Source organism: Engraulis encrasicolus, chromosome 6 (assembly GCF_034702125.1).
Source record: "Engraulis encrasicolus isolate BLACKSEA-1 chromosome 6, IST_EnEncr_1.0, whole genome shotgun sequence".
Lineage (NCBI taxonomy): Eukaryota > Metazoa > Chordata > Actinopteri > Clupeiformes > Engraulidae > Engraulis > Engraulis encrasicolus.
In genome coordinates, this window is record NC_085862.1 from 37,790,816 (window position 1) to 37,813,368 (window position 22,553).

The following is a 22,553-nucleotide window of genomic DNA, read 5'->3' on the forward strand; positions in this document are numbered from 1 at the left end:
TCATGGAGGAGGATGGGAGAGAGCACTGGTTATGTACTCCCCCCACCAGCCTGGCAGGTCGGGAGTCAAACCGGCAACCTTTGGTCTATGAATCTGACGCCCTAACCGTTTACCCATGAATGCCGTAAAGCCCTTTTAAAGCCCTTTGGGGACGAAGTAATTTCCTGTGAAAACCCTGTGTATTTCCTGTTGGTTTCCTGATGGAAATTAGGGCAATACTTGTTATTGTTGTTGTTTTGTCTTATATTTTTTGGTATGTTTTTTTTCACAAAGCACCAATGTCAGTGTTTCCCACAGAGGAGTTGATTGTCAAGGTGGGGTTGTGGGGAGGTGGGGGGTCAGACGGTATCAGAGACATGTCACTATCATGAAAGGCCATGTTGTGCAGCAACAAACAAAAAAAAAGAAAAAGAAAAAGACAAAAATCCAATATACATATATGGCTAGAAATTGCATTTGCAGCGACAAAAGCAGCCAGGGTCGCGGAACCAGGAATTGTTTACAACCGGTAAACCCATGTATAAAGTACTGGGGAAGTCATGAAATCCTATGCTTGCCAGTATAGTGTTGTAGTGAGCTGGTGTGAGAAGTAAAGAACTTTCAATTTAAGCTGGGCAGAGATGGCAAATTAATGAGTTTGTGTGTGAGAGAGAGCGAGAGAGAGAGAGAGAGAGAGAGGGAGATTTTGTGTTTCGACTTGCGCTCAACTCAGCTCAACTCAGCTCTAAAGCCAGCTTGCTGACTGAAGTGAGCTGAACAGTATGTTGACAACCAGCCCACTGATTGGTCAAGAGGCGTGACCCACACACTTCATGCCGGGACACCATATCAAACTACGGACGAAGGCAGAAAGAGTAAAATGATTGCATCTACTGTAGCCAGGGCTATTGATCCCTGTAGTCTTTCCCCCCTCTGGGTAAGGGGAGCAGGTCAATTCTTCCATTCACGTTTCGGTAGCAGTTGTATAGTCAACCATGCAGTCACTTTCCCCGACAAAGTATAGTCTTGATGTTTTGTCCACATTCCTATCTCCACTTCTTTTGTATTACTATTACTATATCTGTTATTAAAATATAAATCAGCTCTACTGGTCAGTCTCCATGGACATATATTTGATAAGTTAGCCTACTGTAGCAGTACCACAGACAAGGTACTTCAGTGATGGTGGAGGATGGGGAGGGGACCAGTACCACAGTCAGGGTACCTCAGTGATGGTGTCAGGAAGATGAGGAGGCAGGACAGTAACAAGTATAGTCATGGAGGAGGATGGGCGCGCTGTTGTTTTTGTAGATGTTAACTTTCTTGACCATGAAGCAAAATACATTGTCACTGTACAACCAAAGCCGCCAATTATTCACTGTAAATTTGACGTGATTTTTTTTTATCAGTGTGGCTCGCTATCTACAGGTATACTCTCGTAGGCAAAAATATGCCCTGCGATTGTGCGAAGTCCTCAATGCTGGTCAAACTAATTAAATCCCAATAATTGTATTTAATATTAATCAAATTTGTGCAGTGGGTTGTGGCAGGCTGTAAGCAAATATACAAGGGGGTGCGCAGGAAAACAAAGCTTTAGAACCGCTGCCTTAGAAAAGCAGCTGAGCTGGATATCCTGAACAGAAACCCATGCCAGTGAGGGTGCATTTCAACCATCAATATCATGTGTTCATCATTGGCCCTGAAAAAATGCTCTGCAAATGTTTTTAGCTGGTGTAGACACTTTTTAGCTTTCCATAATGTCAGATGGTCCCTTAGGTGCTGCCTTAGGTGCCACCTTCTTGGGGGCTGCACGTTTTCGAATGGAAAAGCCAACCATTCTGATTTGACAGCCCTGCTCAGCTCAACACAGCGCAACACAGCACGGCACAGCACAGCGGCACAGTCAGGTTTTGGTGGAAAACTGGTAATAGAGAGAGAGGGAGGGAGGGAGGGAGAGAGGGAGAGTTTGATTGTGAGTGTGTGTATCTGTGTGTGGGGGCATGCATGTGTTCAGAGCTATCTCTGTGTACGGGGTTTATGTGCACGTGAGTGTGCGTTGATGTGCACGCATGTACTGTATGTCAGTGTGTGTGTGTGTGTGTGTGTGTGTGTGTGTGTGTGTGTGTGTGTGTGTGTGTGTGTGTGTGTGTGTGTGTGTGTGTGTGTGTGTGTGTGTGTGTGTGTGTGTGTGTGTGTGTGTGTGTGTCCATGCGTGCATGTGTGGCTGAATGTGTAAGGGGCTGGGTGGGATGGGATTTGAGAACACCTCCCACACACTGCCAGCTGTCTCTCTTTGGGTGAGAGAGAGGCAAGTGAAGGGGAGGGAGGAAGAGATGGACGAGGAGGCGGAGGAAGAGAAGACGAGAGGAGGGGAGAGGGGGAGGGAGAGAAAAGGAAGGGGGGGAGAAGAGGAGGGGAGAGATGAGAAGAGGAGTGGGAGAGGAAGAGAAGAGTAGTGGAGGAAAGGAGGAGGAGGAGGAGGGGTGGAGGGGACACTCATCCCCTCCTGAGCCACTGAGTCTGTAGGGTTAATCCCAGAGCCGGCCCATCGCTTGTGCTTTTACCCAGTGACATCACAAAGCCCGGATTGGCTGTCGGAGAGAGAGCGACACGGTGTGACATGAGGGGAGGGGAGGGTGTGGAGCGTGGAGGCTGCGGCTACTGGTGGTGGTCTCTCTCTCTCTCTCTCTCTCTCTCTCTCTCTCTCTCTCTCTCTCTCTCTCTCTCTCTCTCTCTCTCTCTCTCTCTCTGTGTGTGTGTGTGTGTGTGTGTGTGTGTGTGTGTGTGTGTGTGTGTGTGTGTGTGTGTGTGTGTGTGTGTGTGTGTGTGTGTGTGTGTGTGTGTACTGTATGTCCGCATCCATCTGTGTGTGTGTTGATATGTGTCCGTATGTGTATGGGTGAGCGTATGTGTGTGTGCCTACAGTATGTGTCCGCACGGTGTGTGTGTGTGTATGTGTGTGTGTGTGGATAGTTTGAGCAGCATCGGCTTAATTTGGTTGTGTGCCTACAGTATGTGTCCGCACGGTGTGTGTGTGTGTATGTGTGTGTGTGTGGATAGTTTGAGCAGCATCGGCTTAATTTGGTTATGTAAAATGGTACAGTAATACACTGCAGCAGGCAGGCAGGCAGGCAGGCGGGCAGGCAGGGGCGGAGGGTTTACTGGGAGGCGGACGGTGAGATCGAGGAGGGCTATCCCTCCTTCCGGCCCTGAACATATATGGCCATATAGCCCCACGCTGCCTCTGACACCTTTAGCCTCTTAGTGCTGTCTGAGGGGAGAAAACACTTTTTGCCAGTGAATGTCACAGGGGTGGGCCTAAACGGCTGTTACAATCCCGATGGTCTCTGTAGAGCCCTTGTAAGCTTTATTTCTCCTGCTTCCGGTTAGTACCATTTAGCGTACATACTGTACACAAACCATCCAGCTATAATGTACAGTACTGTAGCGTACATACCTGTACAGAAGCCAACCAACTATAGTGCGGTATTCAGTGTACATGCACAAGCCATCCAGCTACACCGTACTGTAGCCACTAGCCATCCAGTCTCACCATCTGGGTAGGGGAGCATGTACTGCACTGTACTAAGCAAATCAAATAGGTTAGGAGTGTCCCTATTATCTCTCTGGGGTAATAAAGAGGTTGCCTAGAGAGAGAGGAAATGGGTGTGAAACAGAGAGAGAGAGGGAGAGAGAGAGAGAGAGAGAGAGAGAGAGAGAGAGAGAGAGAGAGAGAGAGAGAGAGAGGGAGAGAGAGAGAGAGAGAGAGAGAGAGAGAGAGGGGGGGGGGAGGAGGGAGACATGCTGGAAATCTGGTGTGTGACTTATCTGCTATGCAGCACCTTCATTAAATAGTAATGCACCATATGTATGTGTGTGTATAAGAGAGAGAGCAAGAGCTAGAGAGAGAGATAGAGAGAGAGAGAGAGAGAGAGAGAGAGAGAGAGAGAGAGAGAGAGAGAGAGAGAGAGAGAGAGAGAGAGAGAGAGAGAGAGAGAGAGAGAGAACGATATGGAAACAGTGTGAGCGAGTAATAATACAAGAAAAAGGGAATGAGGGCATAGCAGGAGGAGGGGGATTCCTGCTATGAGGAACCACTCTTGTGTGATGCTGTTCTTTCTCCGAGGAGTGCCCCGGCCACCTAACCAGTACAAGGCCTTCTCCTGTAGGGAGGGTTGGGGTGGGGGGTCCTGGTGTCATTTCAGCACACATCCCTTTTGCGAGGCCATAGTAAAGACGCTGTAGAAAACTCTAGTGACCTGCAATTAGCCTGGGGCTAATCTGAGGTGCAAAGCCTCTTTGCTCAGTCAAGAATAGTAGCGCCGGGGCTACTATGGGAAACCGAGAAGGGAGTCAGAAATTGCGTCCTAAACCGTCCGGCCAGGGAAAATGTAAATATAGCCACCCGCCACACACAGACAATATGCAATATGATGCATCTCAAGGTTGTTATAGAAGTCCAGAAGCCACCAGATATCCTAACTCTATACCCTCAATCAGATATCTTAACTTGAACATTATAGTTGCCAAACATTGTAGTTGTAAGGGTTCTATTGGCTGTAACTTGTGACCATGCCACCTCGAGAGTAGAGCAGAGTTGAATATTAACTCTCAATATTAAGTCATTAGCCACCTGTCCCACCGTCGGACACCTTGGGGGAAATGGACCTCCTCAAACCATAGACTGTATAATGTGTTGGAAAGATATTGTCATTTTTAGGGTAAGGAGTCTGCACACTTAAAAATCCTTTTTTCTTTATTTCTTTATTCCATGGCAGGATAGGATGACTTTTCGACTGTTGTCTCCTGATAGAGAATTTCAAAAAGGATTTTAAGTGTGCGGACTCCACACTCTAAAATGACTCTCAGCCTTTATCCTGCACCTTTTCCTGAGATGTGCACGATCTTCACCTTCAACTAAAGACATAGTCAGTACCTCACACAGACAAACCCCTACAGTACACACACCTTCACCCCCTCCCTCCACATATACACACCCTACATACCCACAAGTGGAGATGTCAACACATACACACACCCCTGCCTGACAAAGATCCAGGGTGATCGAAGCGTTGCTGTTTTAATTGAATTAACTTTATTTTGGGAGCTTAACCCACAGTGCGCAGACCTACCTTCTTCAACATATACACACCCCCACACATACCCACACCCCGACACCCCACTTCCTCCCCACACATGCAGAGAAACCCCCACAAGCACAAACGGAAAAAAACAAGCAGGTGCCACTAGTTGCAGTACACTACTCACCAGTTGACCAGCATGGCGGCATTGTTATCCGCGATGAAGGGCAGCTCGCCGTACACGCTCCAGAAGCCGAAGAGTAAAATCCACCAGAGTCGCATGTTGGCGGTGGCCGGCTGTCAGACACGTCGTCCAGGCCAGGGCAGTGCATCCAAGGCAGCGGCTGTGGCTGTGGAGTGGGGTGCCCTAGGGCTCCGGAGACAGCTCATGTGGGAGAGGGTGAGGGATGGAGAGGAGGGTGGTGATGGATGGAGGATGGAGGACCACAGGTAGGGTAAGGGGCTATCCCTCCTACGCCTGTCTTCCGGAGGCCATGCTGCAGCAGCTTACTACCCCCTGGGGCTCAGGCTCGCTCCGCTCCTGTGATGATCCAGCGTGTCCTCCACGCTCCAAACTTCTCCTCAACTCCCTCCTCTCAGCTCCCACTCCCGGCAGCCTCATTCATCCACTGGTGATGTTGTTTGATGCAGGTCAAAATAAAAGTCCAGGAATATCTCTTTTTGGTTGTTGTGAGGGATGTTTTTGGTCTGTCCCGGTTTGTTTTCCTGAATTTCCACCTCGCTGTTCTTCTTTTTCTTGTCCGAACTACAAGCAAAGGCGACGTGTCACTCCTGAGTGTTGATGGCCTGGCCTGAAAGAGATAGAGAGATTGAAGTTGGTGTGTGTGTGTGTGTGTGTGAGAGAGAGAGAGAGAGAGAGAGAGAGAGAGAGAGAGAGAGAGAGAGGGAGAGATAGAGAGAGAGTGAGAGAGAGAAGGAGGAAGGGAGGGAGGGGGAGAGAGAGATTGAGTGAGCGAGCTAGAGCTGTAGGATGCAGATTGTGACAAGGGATTAGCGGGACAGAAAAATCCGATTTTGCCAAGAGAAAGCAACAGTCATCAGTGAATCCTCCATAGTTTAGCAGACTCGGAGGCTGCAGTGGATTTGAAAAAAAGAAAGAAAGAAAGCCTCAAATGCAATCTTTGCTTGCTTAACAGGATGAGTATATATGATGTTTCCACCACTCTTTTGTCTCTTCTAAATGAATCTGATTTACCTCCCATATAGCCATGACACGATTGAAGATTTTGAATGGTATTGTGTACAGTATATGGTGTAAGCTCTAACTGGCATACTCTCTTCCCCATTAGTTTTCATTCAAACAATCTGAAGTTAATCACATTACATGTAATATTGCCTAACAGTGGCAATGAGTATTGTCACGTCATCATCAACAATGGCATGAACAGTACAGTCTGATTGTAAATCATCACTACTGATTTCTACCACTCACTAAGTCTGATTGAATCAGTGAAGGTGTCTGCTTGATGCATTTCATCAGAAAAGGTGCAGGAATAAGAGATCACCATGTTTGCCCCTTGCATCTGAAATGATAGGCCTACAGCAGCTTTCCCCCTCGTCCTCTGAACTAAAACGATTTTTTTTTCTGCCACTGTATTACCACCATAGTTTCTTCTGTGTGCTTGCCAAGCAAGAGGCATTGACCTGGTCGGGACTTGCAACCTCATCAGGAAATCCAATTAAATCCTTCTGTTCACCTTCTTAACTTCTAGAGTGCTGTCTGTTGTCTTGCTCTAAATAGTTGTCCTTACCCTATTTGACCAGTAGTTGGCACTGTTTGCAGGCACTGGCACATCCCCAAGCATGCAAACATGGAGCATTTCAGTGGTGCCTTAGAGGTGTTATACAGGTGGTGTCTGTTTGTGTCTGGACTGAGGTTTGGGAAAATTCACCACCAGGGTTTCCCCCAGCACTTCATAGTTAAGGTGGCCACCTTGACCGCACACGCACATTTCCTACCATGACTAGGTCCCCTGAAAACAAAACGATTTGGCATTATCATGTAATTTTGTTGCATTGTAAAGTTGCATTGCACAAACTGTATGATGAATGTTTTTTTGTAGGGTTTTGCTTTCTATTTCATCTGAAACAACACACTGCACAGGGCCTTTGTAATTATGATGGTCACATGTCTAACCCCCCACCCACCTTCACTAACAAATGTTCTGCGGGAAACACTGATCATTCCATCACTTCTACATTCTGCCGCAAACATCCTCACTAACTCCTTTTTTCATGCTTTCATGTCCCTCCTGTCCTGCCCAGGTCAGTACACAGTCATGATGTGTCACTTCTACCTGAAGCGCAAGATTGGCTACTTCGTGATCCAGACCTACATGCCGTGCTTCATGACCGTCATCCTCTCCCAGGTCTCCTTTTGGCTCAACCGGGAGTCCGTGCCTGCCAGGACTGTCTTTGGTCAGTGTCACCCCAGTGCAGCTGTCTCTTTCTATCTGTCTCTGTCTCTGTCTCTGTCTCTCTCTCTCTCTCTCTCTCTCTCTCTCTCTCTCTCTCTCTCTCTCTCTCTCTCTCTCTCTCTCTCTCTCTCTCTCTCTCTCTCTCTCTATCTACCGTATCTCTGTTTGACTCTATCTCTCGCTCTGTGTGTGTGTGTGTGTGTGTGTGTGTGTGTGTGTGTGTGTGTGTGTGTGTGTGTGTGTGTGTGTGTGTGTGTGTGTGTGTGTGTGTGCGTTTCTGTGTGTGTGTGCGTGCGTATGTGTGCGTGTGCGTGTGCGTGTGCGTGTGTGTGTGTGTGTGTGTGTGTGTGTGTGTGTGTGTGTGTGTGTGTGTGTGTGTGTGTGTGTGTGTGTGTGTGTGTGTGTGTGCTTTTGGAATTTGCTGTTTTGGAAGCTTGGGGAATCTCTTTTTAACGGGATTATGACCGTATACAGTATATTGACTTAAGTCTGCAAAAAAAAATCTCTTAGCGTTCGTCACTGTGTTTATCTGAGTGATGGGTCAGACTGCTCAGCCTAATATTTCTCTCAGTCGTCTCATCCGATATGTCCTCTCTTACAGGAGTGACCACTGTACTGACCATGACCACGCTGAGCATCAGTGCCCGTAACTCGCTGCCCAAAGTGGCCTATGCCACCGCCATGGACTGGTTCATCGCTGTGTGCTACGCATTCGTCTTCTCCGCGCTTATCGAGTTCGCCACCGTGAACTACTTCACCAAGAGGAGCTGGGCCTGGGATGGCAAGAAGGCTATGGAGGCCCAACAGCCTAAGGTGACTATTCTTTTTTTATAGCCGATATGTATATATTGTATGTATATGTACTGTATATACAAGTGACTCCCCCCCCCCTCGGCTTCCCTGAGCCCATGTATTGACAGATCCAGCCCACCACCATCTCCACCCCCCACCCCCCATTCCCACCCCCTCTTAGTGCTGGTTTAATGCTGTTGATATACCAAGCTGAGTTATCCTTCACTGCACTATGCTAATGCTTCTAATCCAGCAGCTGAACTTAGATGGCATACTGTACAACGCTGACATTGAAACATTATCTAAGTGTCTAGTCCAGTCGATCAGACCAGTTGATCACTGTTACGTAAGCTTACGTACGTACAATACGCCAAGCTATTGAAGCATCAATGTTTTTGGATCAGCTCATGTCATCAGAGCTCACTTGAACACAGCTTATGAGTTTATGTATCGGAAATGCAAGATACAGCAGAGCCTTGTAAAGTGCAAGTCACGAAAACGTTCGAAAGTCGATAGAAACTGTAATAACCTCTGCAATCAAATGGCTGACAAACTAAGAAGAGCAAAAGTCTTGAAAGACATCAGTGTTGTGTTGATGGATGAGGAGGGAGTTGGGGCTATCTTTAAAGTCATCCTTATGTAGCTTGGTACAATATCCTGCTCTTCTCAGATGCAGGAAGTGTCTGTGTATGCACTGCTTTTTGCGCCCTGAAGTTACACAACATGTTTGTGTTCCATTCAGATGACAGCCAGCGATAATTAAATAGTTCCTTTGTCCCCATCTGCTTTAAAAGACTGACACATGTGCTTTCTCCCTCCTTTTGTCAATGTCTTTTTTGTAAAATGCCAGTCAAACTTCTGTGTAATTTGGGTAATTTGTGTACAACACGTCCACATTCAGAGCAGACGCCGTTAAATGTCAGCCATTATCGTCTTTGTCTTCATCGGGCTGCCGTTACGTCCTAACTGTGGTTTGATTTGACCATAAATCACCATTAAGGACTGTGACGTTCAAATGTGTGTATTTTTTCTCCCGGGGACGGACGGTGTCATAGTGTCCTTTGCCGCTGGGCATCTCTATGGTCCCTCTGCGAAAGGTCACTCGGCTGGTATGGAGGGAAATGCTGCCTGCTGCCTATCACGTTTTTTAAATGTTATTTCAGAAGATCCATTAACTCACAGGTCTTAGCAGGAAAACAGACAGCAGGCTTTAGCAGTGACCTTTAAATATCAGGGGGGACGCGTCCCTATCCCATGCCAGCAAGGTGGGTGAGCTGGGAGAGGTGCCATGGGTTGGCGAATATTCTTTCTCTATTTATTTAATTATTTATTAATATATGCTTATTATTTATTGTAGTAGCTTCATATATTGCTGTCTCTGGCTGAGGCGATAATAACAAAACAATACATGAGCTGGAAGGTGCTGAAAATACAGAGAATGGATGTTGAAAAATCAATAGGTGAGCAGCTTGAGGGGCAGGGTAAGCAGGCAAGGTGCCAGGTCGTTACCACTGGCTGCATAGCATAGAGCCTCAACACTGGGGTCTCTGTTCCTATCCTCACAGTCAGGACCACTGACAGCTTTGGCTTGGGCCGGGACAAAGTCATATGAACCCCCCCACCACACATACAAAGTAGAGGGGGGGACCCAATTCTGACCACCCCACCCCAACTCCCACCCTGGGCCCGGGGCAACTGACCCCTTTTACCAGCTTCCCTGCTCGCAGTACTGCATGCCAAATGTTTTGGAAGAGAGGGTGTCCATATATTAGCACCGGCTCTTTTGTGTCATTGCAAGATAGGCTTATGTAATTCTGTGTCTTGCAGTGGGACATTGTGCACGCACAGGTGCATTTGCATTCTGACTCAATTATCAGAGATGAGGGGTATTTCGACATCAGTGACATTGCCTGCTTGACATGGTTCTCGTATAAGAACTGAACTCCCCAACTCTTTATCCAATTTCACATATTATTGCAGGCATCTATTCATTCACCTACCCCGTTTGTGTGACTCTGACTTTTTATACCACCAGTGTAGTCTCTATCATCTCTGATGGGGTGCATTTCTCGAAACAATAGTTGCTAACTTCATTAGCTACTTTGCTGTTTGCAATGCAATTTTTCATTGGCAACTACCCAAGTTGCTAACTTTCTAACAACTATGCTGTCAAGAAACGCCCCGCTGTTATAGATTTGAGGCTTTGAGTCAGTTCTTTTCATAATAGCCTCTCTTTCTGTCTACTCTTTACAGAGAAAGGACCCTCTGGCGCTCTCCAAGAAGCCCAACAACACCTGCTCGGCCGGGGTGAACTACGCCCCCAACCTGACCAAGGACACGGCCATCGCCACCATCTCCAACAGTACCGCCGTGCAGCTGAAGAGCGGCGAGCCCAAGCCGGCCATCGACCCCAAAAAGACTTACAACAGCGTCAGCAAGATCGACAAGATGTCCCGGATAGTCTTTCCTGTCCTCTTCGGGACATTTAACCTGGTCTATTGGGCCACCTATCTGAACCGGGAAGTCATCAAGGACCCCATCTCTCCCACATAAAGGAGCCCCCCGTCTGTGGACCTATCACTTCTTTTTTCCTGTATTTATTTTTTTCTCACAGCCATATTTGTCCGGAGACTGGACCTGTGTTTGATGTGATGGCAGGCACTTATTTTCTGTCCACTCTGCTCCTTCTCTTGTCCGGTGCCATGGAGAGAGCTACCGTACCCTGTCACCCCCCCCCCTTTCTTACACTGCATGATGAAAACTCCTTGGGAATACTGTTTCTCGTACTTGCCTTGACTTTCTACTACTGTGTATTGCTCTTATATGCTAGGATACCACGGAGGACTTTCCACAGTTGTACTCAACAGGTTTGCTCAACAAGTATTTTTGAAAAAGGCAATCGGTTTTACTTTTGAGAAAAAAAAACAACTCCATCCACTTCCTCAAGAACACCGAACAAAACAAAAGTCACTGCATAGCGTTTGGCATCCACATTTTTGCAAATTATTCCTGAAATCCAAGGTTAGTGTTTTAAAAATTCAGCACGGCCAAACGCTATGCAAAAACAACCTCCTTTTTCTACTATACTGTCTCTTTACTGCTACTGGCTTGTTTACTGTAACTCCTGATTTGTATGGTATGAATGGCCACCAAATCTCCTCCCGGTTGCTTTTTCAAAGCTTAAGGTTGAAATACTACTGTATGCCTGCACAGCCGCTGGCTCTGTGGAAGATTCTTCATTGTATTTGGGCCAGATGTGGTCCAGTTCCAGCCCAGAGGCAGCAGTTTAGCTAGTGCTAACATCTGTGATGGGAAAATTTCATTCAATTCATTAGTTACAATCCAGTGCCACGTATTCCAAATGACTCTGGCTATACCTGTCCAATTCAGCGAGGTGATTGGCCGGTTGAATGATCTCCTGCTTGAATTGGACAGGTAAAACAAGGTCATTTGGAATATGTGGCACTAGATTGTAGCTAATGGATATATTTTGCCCATCACTGTCTACCGTACAGTTGTGGAGTTACGTATGATGAGATAATTGCTGCAAGTGTTTTACTATATATTGTTTCAAGCCGATAAAATAGCCATGCTACACTTGTGTTGCCTTCTGACAGGGAGAGAGACCTCCACAAAGGATGCACTGAAATCAGATGAGAGACAGCGGTGTTAAATTTCATCGAAGCTTGTGTGACTGCTCCTCTGTCTTCCCCTGTTTACCCTCAAATGTGTACAACAACTTGGCCATTTTGAGAAACCAGCACAAGGCTGGCTCAGTGTACAAAGGCCTTGAGTGGCTGCCTCGGAGATTTCACCTTTTCTTTCACCTTTCTTTCACCTTTTCTTAGTAGAAACAATGACATATATACAATACACACAAGCACTCATGTGCTGTACTTTTAGGTCAGGGTGATTACAGATCTTGTCACAGACTTGTGAAGCTTTTATACTGCATACTGTATAGACCTATCATAGTCTGTGCATTCTGCATGTAAGGCAAGTTGGCAGAGGCTTTGGTGACCATTGGATGAAGAGCAAGGCTGAGTACATCCAAGCAATGCAAAGCTCAGACTTCTGTTTATGTTGTTTGTTAAGAAACTACAATGATACGGTTCAGGCTTTGGCAGCTTTGACAATTTTTTGGGGAAAAAATATACTCTTTCTTATGACATTACTACTAGTGCTGCTTTCTGTCACTTACTTACTGATAAGCGTGACTACACTGTAGGTACCCTAGTTATTTGTTGTGTTTACCTTTGTATCTGCATTACTTACTGTGTTGCTAGTGTTTTGAAGGGATGATTTGGGGAATGGGTCGGGTGGGGTGGGATGGAACTTGGGCATTGTGTTTCCCTTTTGCTATGGTGTGGTTTGGTCAGGGATGGGGGCAGCTGGGGATACAGGGCCTGTCTCTCTGTCTCCCAGACTGGGTGGAGACAGCTAACCCTAAGAAGCCTTAAACTAGAGCTCCCTCACTTATTTACCTACAGTACGTACAAGGCTCTGTCTGGTACCATTTGATGGCTTTTTTCTACAGTCTTCTTTCTTACTCTTTTTAGTTAGTAAAACGATTTACCTGTCAGTGATTTCCAAGGACACATTCAGTAAAAGCTCAAAACATCAAGGGACAAAAAAAAGGAGAAGCATACCGACTTGGTGTGTACCAGTGCAGTTTATCCTTGAGACGGTCTGTCTAATTTGCCAGGTTGCTGTGTGGTCTGACATGGATTTGACCCTAATCTGTTTTAGATTGACTGTGCCACGTTTAAAACATAGTCTAGGATTCTAATCCTGTGCGGGCTTTTCCAAATTTGGACATTCGTTTCTGATGGTCTGTTAGCCGATGGCTGTGGTGATGGATTATGATGAGGTTTCATCACAGTCCCAGCTGTGTAATAAATGAAAGGAGCAATGTGGTTTGAACAATGGAAATCACCCAATTGACTGGTAGGAGGAAATTTATTGATTTTTGACGTGCCAATCAACAACCACTGTTGCGGAGAAGCAGAAATATGGACTGTATTTTTTTTTCTACCGGTCTTAAGCAGCCCGACGCAGGCTCAGAACTGTTGCTCTAATCTGGTTTGCAATGTCTTTACCAACAAAATGGATCTTGTCAGTCCTCAGCCCAGGTGTGAAAAGGAGACACAGCAGATGCTAGTCTACAGTTCACAGCGCTGTTGCCAACAGAGACTCTGTAACGCACTGTGCTGCATGTGGCTGCAGTATGTATCACTATGACACTAGCATTGTGCAGCTGTAAGCACACTGATGCTCTGTGTACGAAAGTCAGCCAAGTCAGCGAGTTGACATCTGTCGCATCCGTCTCTAATAGATCCCTTTATAGCTCTACTCAGAGGGAGGTCAAGTTATCAGAGCAAAATATTTTTGTTGTTTTTTTATTATTGTTATTACTATTATTGGGAAATGGAGTGCCTGTATACCTTCACCCACACTAGGAAGTACTGTTAGTGCTGATGACAACTAGAAAAATAAACCAACACAGTCCCTCCTTTCATTGCACTGAGCACAGGAAAGATGCATCACTTTCACTATAACTGATGTCAATTGAAAAAGTGTCCTGCAACTGTTTTTTTCGAAAGGTCACAGGGCGATTCCCTTTCAGTTTACATCTCTGGGAAAAACCATGTACAGTACAGATGTCCTACAACAGTATGAGAATGACTATGTCTGAAGCAATAAAGTCATGCCTGGTATGCTTTCCTGATCAAGCTCTCTCTCCTTCTCTCTCTCTGGTTCTGAAGTGAAAATGTGAAAGCCCATTTGGGAAACTCCAACTCCCATTGTCATTGTGACACAGCACTCCACAGCACACAAGTGATCACTGCACACTACAAAATTGCATTTATGCCTCACCCGTGCAAGGTGGCAGCCCTCAATGGCGCCCCAAGGGAGCAGTGCGACAGGACGGTACCATGCTCAGGGTACCTCAGTAATGGAGGAGGATGGGGGAGAGCACTGGCTGATTACTCCCCCCACCAACCTGGCGGGTCAGGAGTCGAACCGGCAACCTTTGGACTACAAGTCTGACACCCTAACCGCTTACCCATGACTGCCCCTGAAGCCCACCTGAGGAAATAAAGCACTCTTCAGAGAACTACATCCATATTTCACCACACTTGCCATTTTCCAATACAGTACTGCACAGAAAATGTGTATGTGAGGGTATGTGTGCGCATGTGTTTGTAGTGTGTGTGTGTGTGTGCATGCGTGCGTGTGTGCGTGCGTGTGTGGTCTGTGTGCGTACGTGTGTGCGTGCGTGTGTGGTCTTTGTGCATAAGTGTGTGCGTGTGCGTGTGTGTGTGTGTAGTGTGTGTGTGTGTGTGTGTGTGTGAGAGAGAGAGAGAGAGAGAGAGAGAGAGAGAGAGAGAGAGAGAGAGAGAGAGAGAAAGAGTGAGAGAGAGAAACTGATCTCTCTGACAGAGCTCCCAATTCTTCAGTACACGTGATCTACTGTACTTCTTGAAATTCCAGGACCTTTTTGTTCCCCAACAGTTCCACTGGGATATGAAAAATGCTGGAAGATGAATGACTCCTGTGGTATGAATTGAGCGGGAAGGGAATATCCCCGTCCATTCAGCTTTACAGAGAGAGAGGGAGAGAGGGAAAGATAGAGAGAGAGAGAGAGAGAGAGATGCAGAGAGAATGAGAGAAATAGAGAGAGAATGGTATAGTATTAGTGTCAACGGGAGGCTTTTACCACCAGCTGTTTTTCCCCCTTCTACTCTACCCCCTGCCCCCTTTTCTGGCTCTTGTCCTGTATTGGTCGGTGGGTGCACGAGATGCGAGCAGAATGGTTTATTTATTTAACGGGGCATGCGGCCGGACTCAGCTGGATCACGAGAGAGAGAGAGAGAGAGAGAGAGAGAGAGAGAGAGAGAGCGAGAGAGAGAGGGAGGGAGGGAGGGAGAGATTGTTGCGTGAAGCTTTTCATCATATTTTCCTAATGGAACAGTCGCCGGCGAATCAGCTGCACGCCTACAGCATGTACGAGGAAGGATTGCACTGATTGCTCTTGGGATTATACATCATGGACTCCCTCTCTCTCCCTCTCTGTGTCTAACACACACACACACACACACACACACACACACACACACACACACACACACACACACACACACACACACACACACACACACACACACACACACACACACACACGCACAGCATGAACACACGTGTCCATGTGCACACACCCTCACACAAAACATGCACACACATGTGCGTGTACACACACACACACACACACACACACACACACACACACACACACACACACACACACACACACACACACACACACACACACACACACACACACACACACACACACACACACACACACACACACACACAGATATTCAGCACACACTCAGGACACTCATGGTCACTCAATACACATGCTCACCAGCAACATGTCCAAGCCTTAGGTCCACAGCTGGAGCTGAGAAGTGAGTGAGAGGCACTCAATCCATCTCCATGCCTGTGTGTGTTTGTGGAAATGTTTGTGCGAGAGTGTGTGTTTACTGTACATGGGCAGGAGTGTAGCAGCCAATCTTGGGCCCTATATGTACAATCATCTCCAATGGACCCCCACCCCCCAACCGCCCCAGCCATATATCGTCATAAATCGAACTGTGTGTGGGCCCCCTATATATACTGTACACGGGGCCCCTGAGCGACACCCCTGTGCATGGGTCAGTGTGTGTGTGTGGATGTGTGCTTGTGTGTGGGTGGATACTTGCGTGGGTGTATACAGTATGTGTGTGGGTCGGGGTGTGTTTGTGTGTTGTGCGTGGGAGTGTGTTTGTGTGTGTGGGTGTGTGTTGCAACATCTGGGCCACATCTGTTTGCCTCGGATTTAGGTCCACTTAAGTTGCTTTTCCCCTTCACTCTACTCTCACTCTTGATGCTGGTGTAAGCTTTTACTCAAGCCACCACCAGCTGTATGTGAGTGTCGTGTGTGTGTGTGTGTGTGTGTGTGTGTGTGTGTGTGTGTGTGTGTGTGTGTGTGTGTGTGTGTGTGTGTGTGTGTGTGTGTGTGTGTGTGTGTGTGTGTGTGCTTGCGTGCGTGCTTGCGCGCGTGCGTGCGTGTGTGTGTGTGTGTGCGAGTGTTTAGGCGTGTGTGTGTGTGTGCCTGTGTGTGTATGCATATGCGTGTGTGTGTGTGTGTGTGTGTGTGTGTGTGTGTGTGTGTGTGTGTGTGTGTGTGTGTGTGTGTGTGTGTGTGTTTGAGAGAGAGAGAGAGAGAGAGAGAGAGAGAGAGAGAGAGAGAGAGAGAGAGAGAGAGAGAGAGAGAGAGTATGCAATCAACTGGGGTTGCAAAAGGCTTTGGATTGTGGAATGGTGAAATTCATATCTATACATTCATACATTTAAACAAACACAAGTGGCAGTATGTAGTATCTTTGTGTATATGGGTTTCTATATGGGCCTGCAATTTGCAGCAATCTCTTTCTTTGTTGGAGAATTATCATTATTTCCTTTGCCATTTTCAGTGTGGAGGAAGTAAGCCATGCATTCTGCCATCCTAAACTACTATTCTTTATCATCACTTCCAAGGGAAAACATTGGCAAAGATATAGTGAAGTGAAGTGTAAGAAGTGTAAAAAATGTGAATGCAGACCTATTGGTAATTTGTCATTTGAAATGACTAATTTCTGACTAAACAGCCTCATAAAATTGCTCTTTATACACCGTGTTATTTTTCCAGGATACAGTTCCTTGCTTCTTCCTCTGATTTGCAATCTCATGTCAAATCGCAAGGCTTTCAAAAGATATGTGCTGGAATGTTGTTTTGAAATGTCATGGTCGGTTTTATATTCTGTCGTTTATGTCATATTGGGAAAGTGCTCCGCCCAAAACAACACGCCACTAGTGCAGAAATATTTAGTCGTGTAGATTTCGCCCATGTTATTCTCTCACGCTGTCTTACTGTAATATTTTTTAATCTTCCTTTGCATTACTGCAAATGGCCACTAGAGGATACTACATGATACATTCTGGCACAGCAGGGAAGACGATCTGTGAAGAGACTTTCGCTTCACCGGCGATAGGGTTGCGCGCTGAGGGAGCGACGCCGGTGTTTATTCTGTGCTTCTAAATTACTTGAAGCATTTCACTATATTACGACTGGTAGGCTATATGTTTCAGCCCGAGATGACTCAACTGGTGGGAACACACTCAAGTCGGCATATTTTGCAATACTACATCTGTCAACCAAGTTAAATTATAGTCTAGTCACGACACTCCTCGGTTAAAGTATGTTCCTTTACAGTGGGAATAGGCTACCGTTTCCCACTGGGTCTAACTTTCGGGGGGGAAATATCCGGCAGGGGTAGACGTCAGGGCTGTAGTCAAGTCCACCTTTGTAGAGTCCAAGACAAGTCCAAGACCAGTACTAGTCAAGTCCGAGACAAGTCCGAGTCCGAAGAGGTTCGAGTCCGAGACAAGACCGAGTCCAAAAAGATTAGAGTCCAAGTCAAGTCCGAGTCACATGTCGGTCAGTTTTAAACAATGAAAGGATGAATGTCAATAGTGTGAACCTTACAGGATAACCTATATGGCATGGATGTGAAGACAAACTTGTTTGTTATTGGATTTCAAGCTCCACTTTACAATCTATGATGGCCAGTGTTCTAAACAAAACTTAATGACAGACCCGGCGAGTCCAAAAGCCTAATTTGGCAAGACCATTGTCCGAGTCCAAGACAAGTCCGAGTCCAAACAATACAGAGTCCGAGACAAGTCCAAGTCCATAAAAAAACGGACTTGAGACCGGACTCGGGCCGAGTCCGGACTCGAGTACTACAGCCCTGGTAGACGTAGTCTTCTGCTTTGCCTCCCAAAACATCAGTGCGCGATTGCGATTCCCCGCAGCTTACAGCCATGCAAGCAGTCTCATTTAAATGTCTCTGAATCTTTTCTTAGTTGATGTACAAGTTGATTATGAAAAAAACAAGACAGGGTAGGCTATAGTACACCTGCCTGTGGATGGCATGTTAATGTCATACGCAAGACTAAATGACAAGTAGTCTAATTAGGTTCCTGACAGACATCTGGCCACCAAACCCGCTGCGCAGCAGTCTGTTCACAATACACATTGCAACACATTTTCCTACCAATTACAGTGCATACAAAATGTCATGCAATGCTGACACATGCGGCTTACCATCTTGTCGCGTAAATTATCGCAACTTAATGACATTTGCCTCCAAGGGGGTAAAATGGTCTGCGCAATATGTTCTGAAGACATGACGCTGTCAACCCGCAAACCAGCGCTTTTCAAGTGGTGTGGACACACAGTCATAGCTAGATCCAAACTTGACAAATCCTGAAAATACTGTCAGGTGCGGCAAAACAAAATGCAGAGATATATGTGCAGAGTTTAAGGTATTTTATGGGAAAGCATCTTCAAGTATACATGACGTCATTTGGAGAAAGGGAGCTTCCAGCTGGCGCGTTTTGGGGTGCAAGTGTGCAATGACTTAGTCACTATGCCTGTGGATGAGCCGGTGCCATCGAAGCTATAGTGCAACTTCAAGGAGCAGGAGGGGTTTGTCAACTATCTGCGCTCATTCATTATCGACATGAGCCAACTTAAGGGAAGGACATTGTCTGTCTGATGTGGATGCAAGATTCAGGATACAGGATTACACTCCGCCGGCTACTGCGTGCGCTAATTGCGAATGTGTAGTTTGGGTTTCGGAAGAACGGACTAACAGTGGACCACTTTTCGACGACTTTCCTTTCCACCAATGTCTCTGTCAAGTCGGCGTCCTCCTCATTTCAACATGTCTACATTTTCCCTGCTCGTCTTTTTACTTCTGTCCGTGTTACGTGCATGGTAAGTGGTGATGAGCGGATTATTCACCTGGTCAGGATGGGCTTGTTCACATGGCCGACAAAGACCCACATCTGTGGGATTAATCTTTCTTTTTCTACCGCCCTGCATCTGTGCAGGTTGTAGGATATATTTAGGACTGTGTTGTAGCCTAATGTTTTTTTGGACACACAATTCTGGAAAGTTTACTGTCACATCGTTTAACTTTGTCAAACATATGCTTACAGTGGTCCCTTTTACGGTAAAACATTTCAGTATGAGCAGGCTGAGTGGTTCATATATCCGCATATCTTCAAAATGAGCCTACTCTAATTAAAACAATGAAAGGAGAATTGATTTAGAGAGGAATTAAACAGCTAATTTGTTGATAGCTTAACTTCAAGTGGGCTAAATAAATCCCCGTCGTGGTATCAAACAGATTTGTGCGCCCTAACGTTGACTTCATAATCCATCCCCTCTATGTTTATCACAAGTGTGACTCTCTATGAATGTGTATACAGATTCCGCAGTAAGCAACACTATTTTCTCTTTTTGCAACGAAAGCAATGTTTATTAATTGACAACACGCTATCTACACTATATGGCATAGCGCAACATATTGTCAAGGAAACAGGTGATTATGTAGCCTAATATTAAGCACTTGCGGTGATGACCTGCTAAACTATATTAATAACGGTTTGTTTAGGAAAGGGCTGCAGATTATATCAAAGAGTGGATAGTATCAACAGGAAATAACTGCTTTGCACATTCCACTAACACAGTTGTGTATTCTTGCAGTTCCCAAAAAATCAATGAAGAGGATGAATATGATGACGATATGACAGTGAATCAAATGCTGACTCCAAAAAATCACCAAGCGGATGCAACGGAGATATTAAACAACTTACTGAAAGAATATGACAAAAAACTTCGACCTGACATCGGGGGTAAGTGGCCTTTCTCATGTCAGGCACCATGTGCTGTCCATGGTGCTGAAACACAGTCTCTGCTCACACAGTGCCATCGGTGCTGAAACGTCATTGCAATATACTTTTAAAACGAAAATGAAACCAGTGATAACCATTGGAAATGAAAAGTGATAACCGATCACACTTTTCCTTTTTAGAATGATTAACATTGTTTTTTTGATTGGCGGTGAGATCCATACGCTGAGTAATGGCTTTGCAAAGATGGCTGAAGGTGGGCTGTTTTTATTTGCCTCCTAGGACAGTCATGAGGATGAATTTCAACTCATTGCAATTCATTTCACTGACTGATTGTAGATGCAATAAGTGTCAATGACAGGTTGCGTTTTCAGGACATTAGGTGCTAATCTCTACTATTTTAAATGTCATGTTTTTTTTTAGCCAGTTCTCTCCACCCCTCTCTATTATTATTATTTTTTTTAAACGATGGCTTTATCCCTCCTTGTCCTGACGCAACGAATCTGAGCTGACCACAGGTCTATTATGTGCTGTGTTCCGTGCTTGCCTCCAAGACTCTGCCTATATACAGCATTTACAACATTACAACATGACACACACTCCCCCTTTACAGGGAGGAGTGTGGGGAAAGGACAGAGTGAAGAGGGAGGGTGGGGATAACAAACAGGATCCTTCAAAACATAACCACTGATATATGTAAGTGGTTTCCTGTGCTTCATGTGGTGCACTGAGGATGTACAGTATAGTAAGAGAATAACACAGACGGAGAGAGAGAGAGAGAGAGAGATAGAGAGAAGGAGGGAGAGAGAGAGAGAGAGAGAGAGAGAGAGAGAGAGAGAGACTGGTAGAGAAAGTAGAGAGATGGAGAGAGAGAGAGAGAGAGAGAGAGAGAGAGAGAGAGAGAGAGAGAGAGAAGGGGGAGCTGTATCCCAGTCTCTCTCTGTCTCTCGACATCTCTGCCTCAGATATCAGTCAGAGCTGAGGGATGGGCTCTGGGTGTAGTCGAGTGAGAGTGAGAAGCGGTGTGCATGGCTAGAAAATGAGAGGGGTCCCTCCACATGCAGCAGGGGCCAGCTGAGTCCCATGACCCCTCCACTCAACTCAACTTCACCACCATTTTGTGTCGCGGATCATCCAGCCTTAACATGGACCCTATTACTCTCTATCTATAGCCTTCGCCTCTCCTTCCCTCTCTCTCTCTCTCTCTGTCTCTCTCTCTCTCTCTCTCTCTCTCTCTCTCTCTCTCTCTCTCTCTCTCTCTGCCTGTCAGCTCCAGTGGGTGCCACCACACTCAACTCTGATGATGTGGAGGTCCGTTTGCTGTACAGTGACAAGGGCCAGCAGGGGCCACGGCCCTATGGGACAGCTTGTCCAAGAACCTCAGATGTTGATGTTATGTGTACAAATGAAACGTGTTAGGTGTTCTGCACATGGTGTAAAGACTGAATCATACAGACAAGTAGCGGTCTGTTAGATGTGAACTTTGCTCGACAGGCTGTGATGGACGTGTGGTATTTACTAATTTGGGATTTGGTTGGCGCTGATATGTCTGTTGGTTCAGTCTGTGGCACACACACACACACACACACACACACACACACACACACACACACACACACACATCCATAGAGTACATACATACATACATACATACATACATACATACATACATACATACATACATACATACATACATACATACATACATACATACATACATACATACATACATACATGCATACAGTACATAGGCCTACATACATACGTTTTACGTCCAAGGATTTCAAAATGGCTGTAGAATAAGTTTTGACAGCAATTGATATTAAATATCCATCTCGTATATGCTATGGCATCATGACCGTAAAGAGTATATCCCCATAGATTCAGCATCCGTTATGCTTTATGGAATTAGAGGCTGTATTTTCCCCCTTTACATTTGTGCTTGGTTAGTCTATGATAATCTAAACTAATAGCTTCAATTTTCTACTGGATATGAGAACTTGTGTTCCGGCCGACCAAGAGGGCTTAATTATTTTAAATCCAATCAATGCAAGCACTGTAAAGATTACAGTCGAGTGGCAAGGGGTACAAAAAGTGCCGACCAGTCACAGGGGCAGAGAGAGAGAAAAAAAATTAACCATCAGGCTTTTTTAAAAATTCATTATTCACACTGGCCATTCAAAAACTATTATTAAAGGGGGAAATGCATTTCTCATCATGGTCCTCGTCGGCAAACCTCAACGGAGATACAGCATCATCAATTAGCCCTGCTGTCAGGTTATCCAAGGGAATACGCTCCTCCAAAGCGCAACGGGAGTCACATTGAATCGATTCTAATCAGGCAAAAAATAAAGTGTACCTTTTTTAGTGGTCCTATTTGTCACACATCCCAGCTGTGTAACGTAGGCCTACACTCTGAAAAAAAAAAACAGCCGAGGAATGAAGTTATGTAAACGACATGAATAGACACAAA

General features: G+C 45.8%; 2 protein-coding genes across 2 annotated transcripts in view; both read left to right on the top strand.

Moving 5' to 3' along the window:
* Positions 1 to 10,843, top strand: part of gabra5 (gamma-aminobutyric acid type A receptor subunit alpha5) — a 46,726-nt gene extending 35,883 nt beyond the window's left edge. The window contains exons 7-9 of the mRNA XM_063202069.1: positions 7,347 to 7,499; positions 8,100 to 8,311; positions 10,544 to 10,843. Of these exons, the coding sequence (XP_063058139.1) occupies positions 7,347 to 7,499; positions 8,100 to 8,311; positions 10,544 to 10,843 (665 nt within the window). The remainder of the gene's footprint in view (positions 1 to 7,346; positions 7,500 to 8,099; positions 8,312 to 10,543) is intronic.
* An 8,264-nt stretch (positions 10,844 to 19,107) lies between these two features.
* LOC134450377 (gamma-aminobutyric acid receptor subunit gamma-3) overlaps positions 19,108 to 22,553 on the top strand; it is a 139,786-nt gene continuing 136,340 nt past the window's right edge. The window contains exons 1-2 of the mRNA XM_063200222.1: positions 19,108 to 19,160; positions 19,935 to 20,083. Coding sequence (XP_063056292.1) covers positions 19,108 to 19,160; positions 19,935 to 20,083 — 202 coding nt within the window. The remainder of the gene's footprint in view (positions 19,161 to 19,934; positions 20,084 to 22,553) is intronic.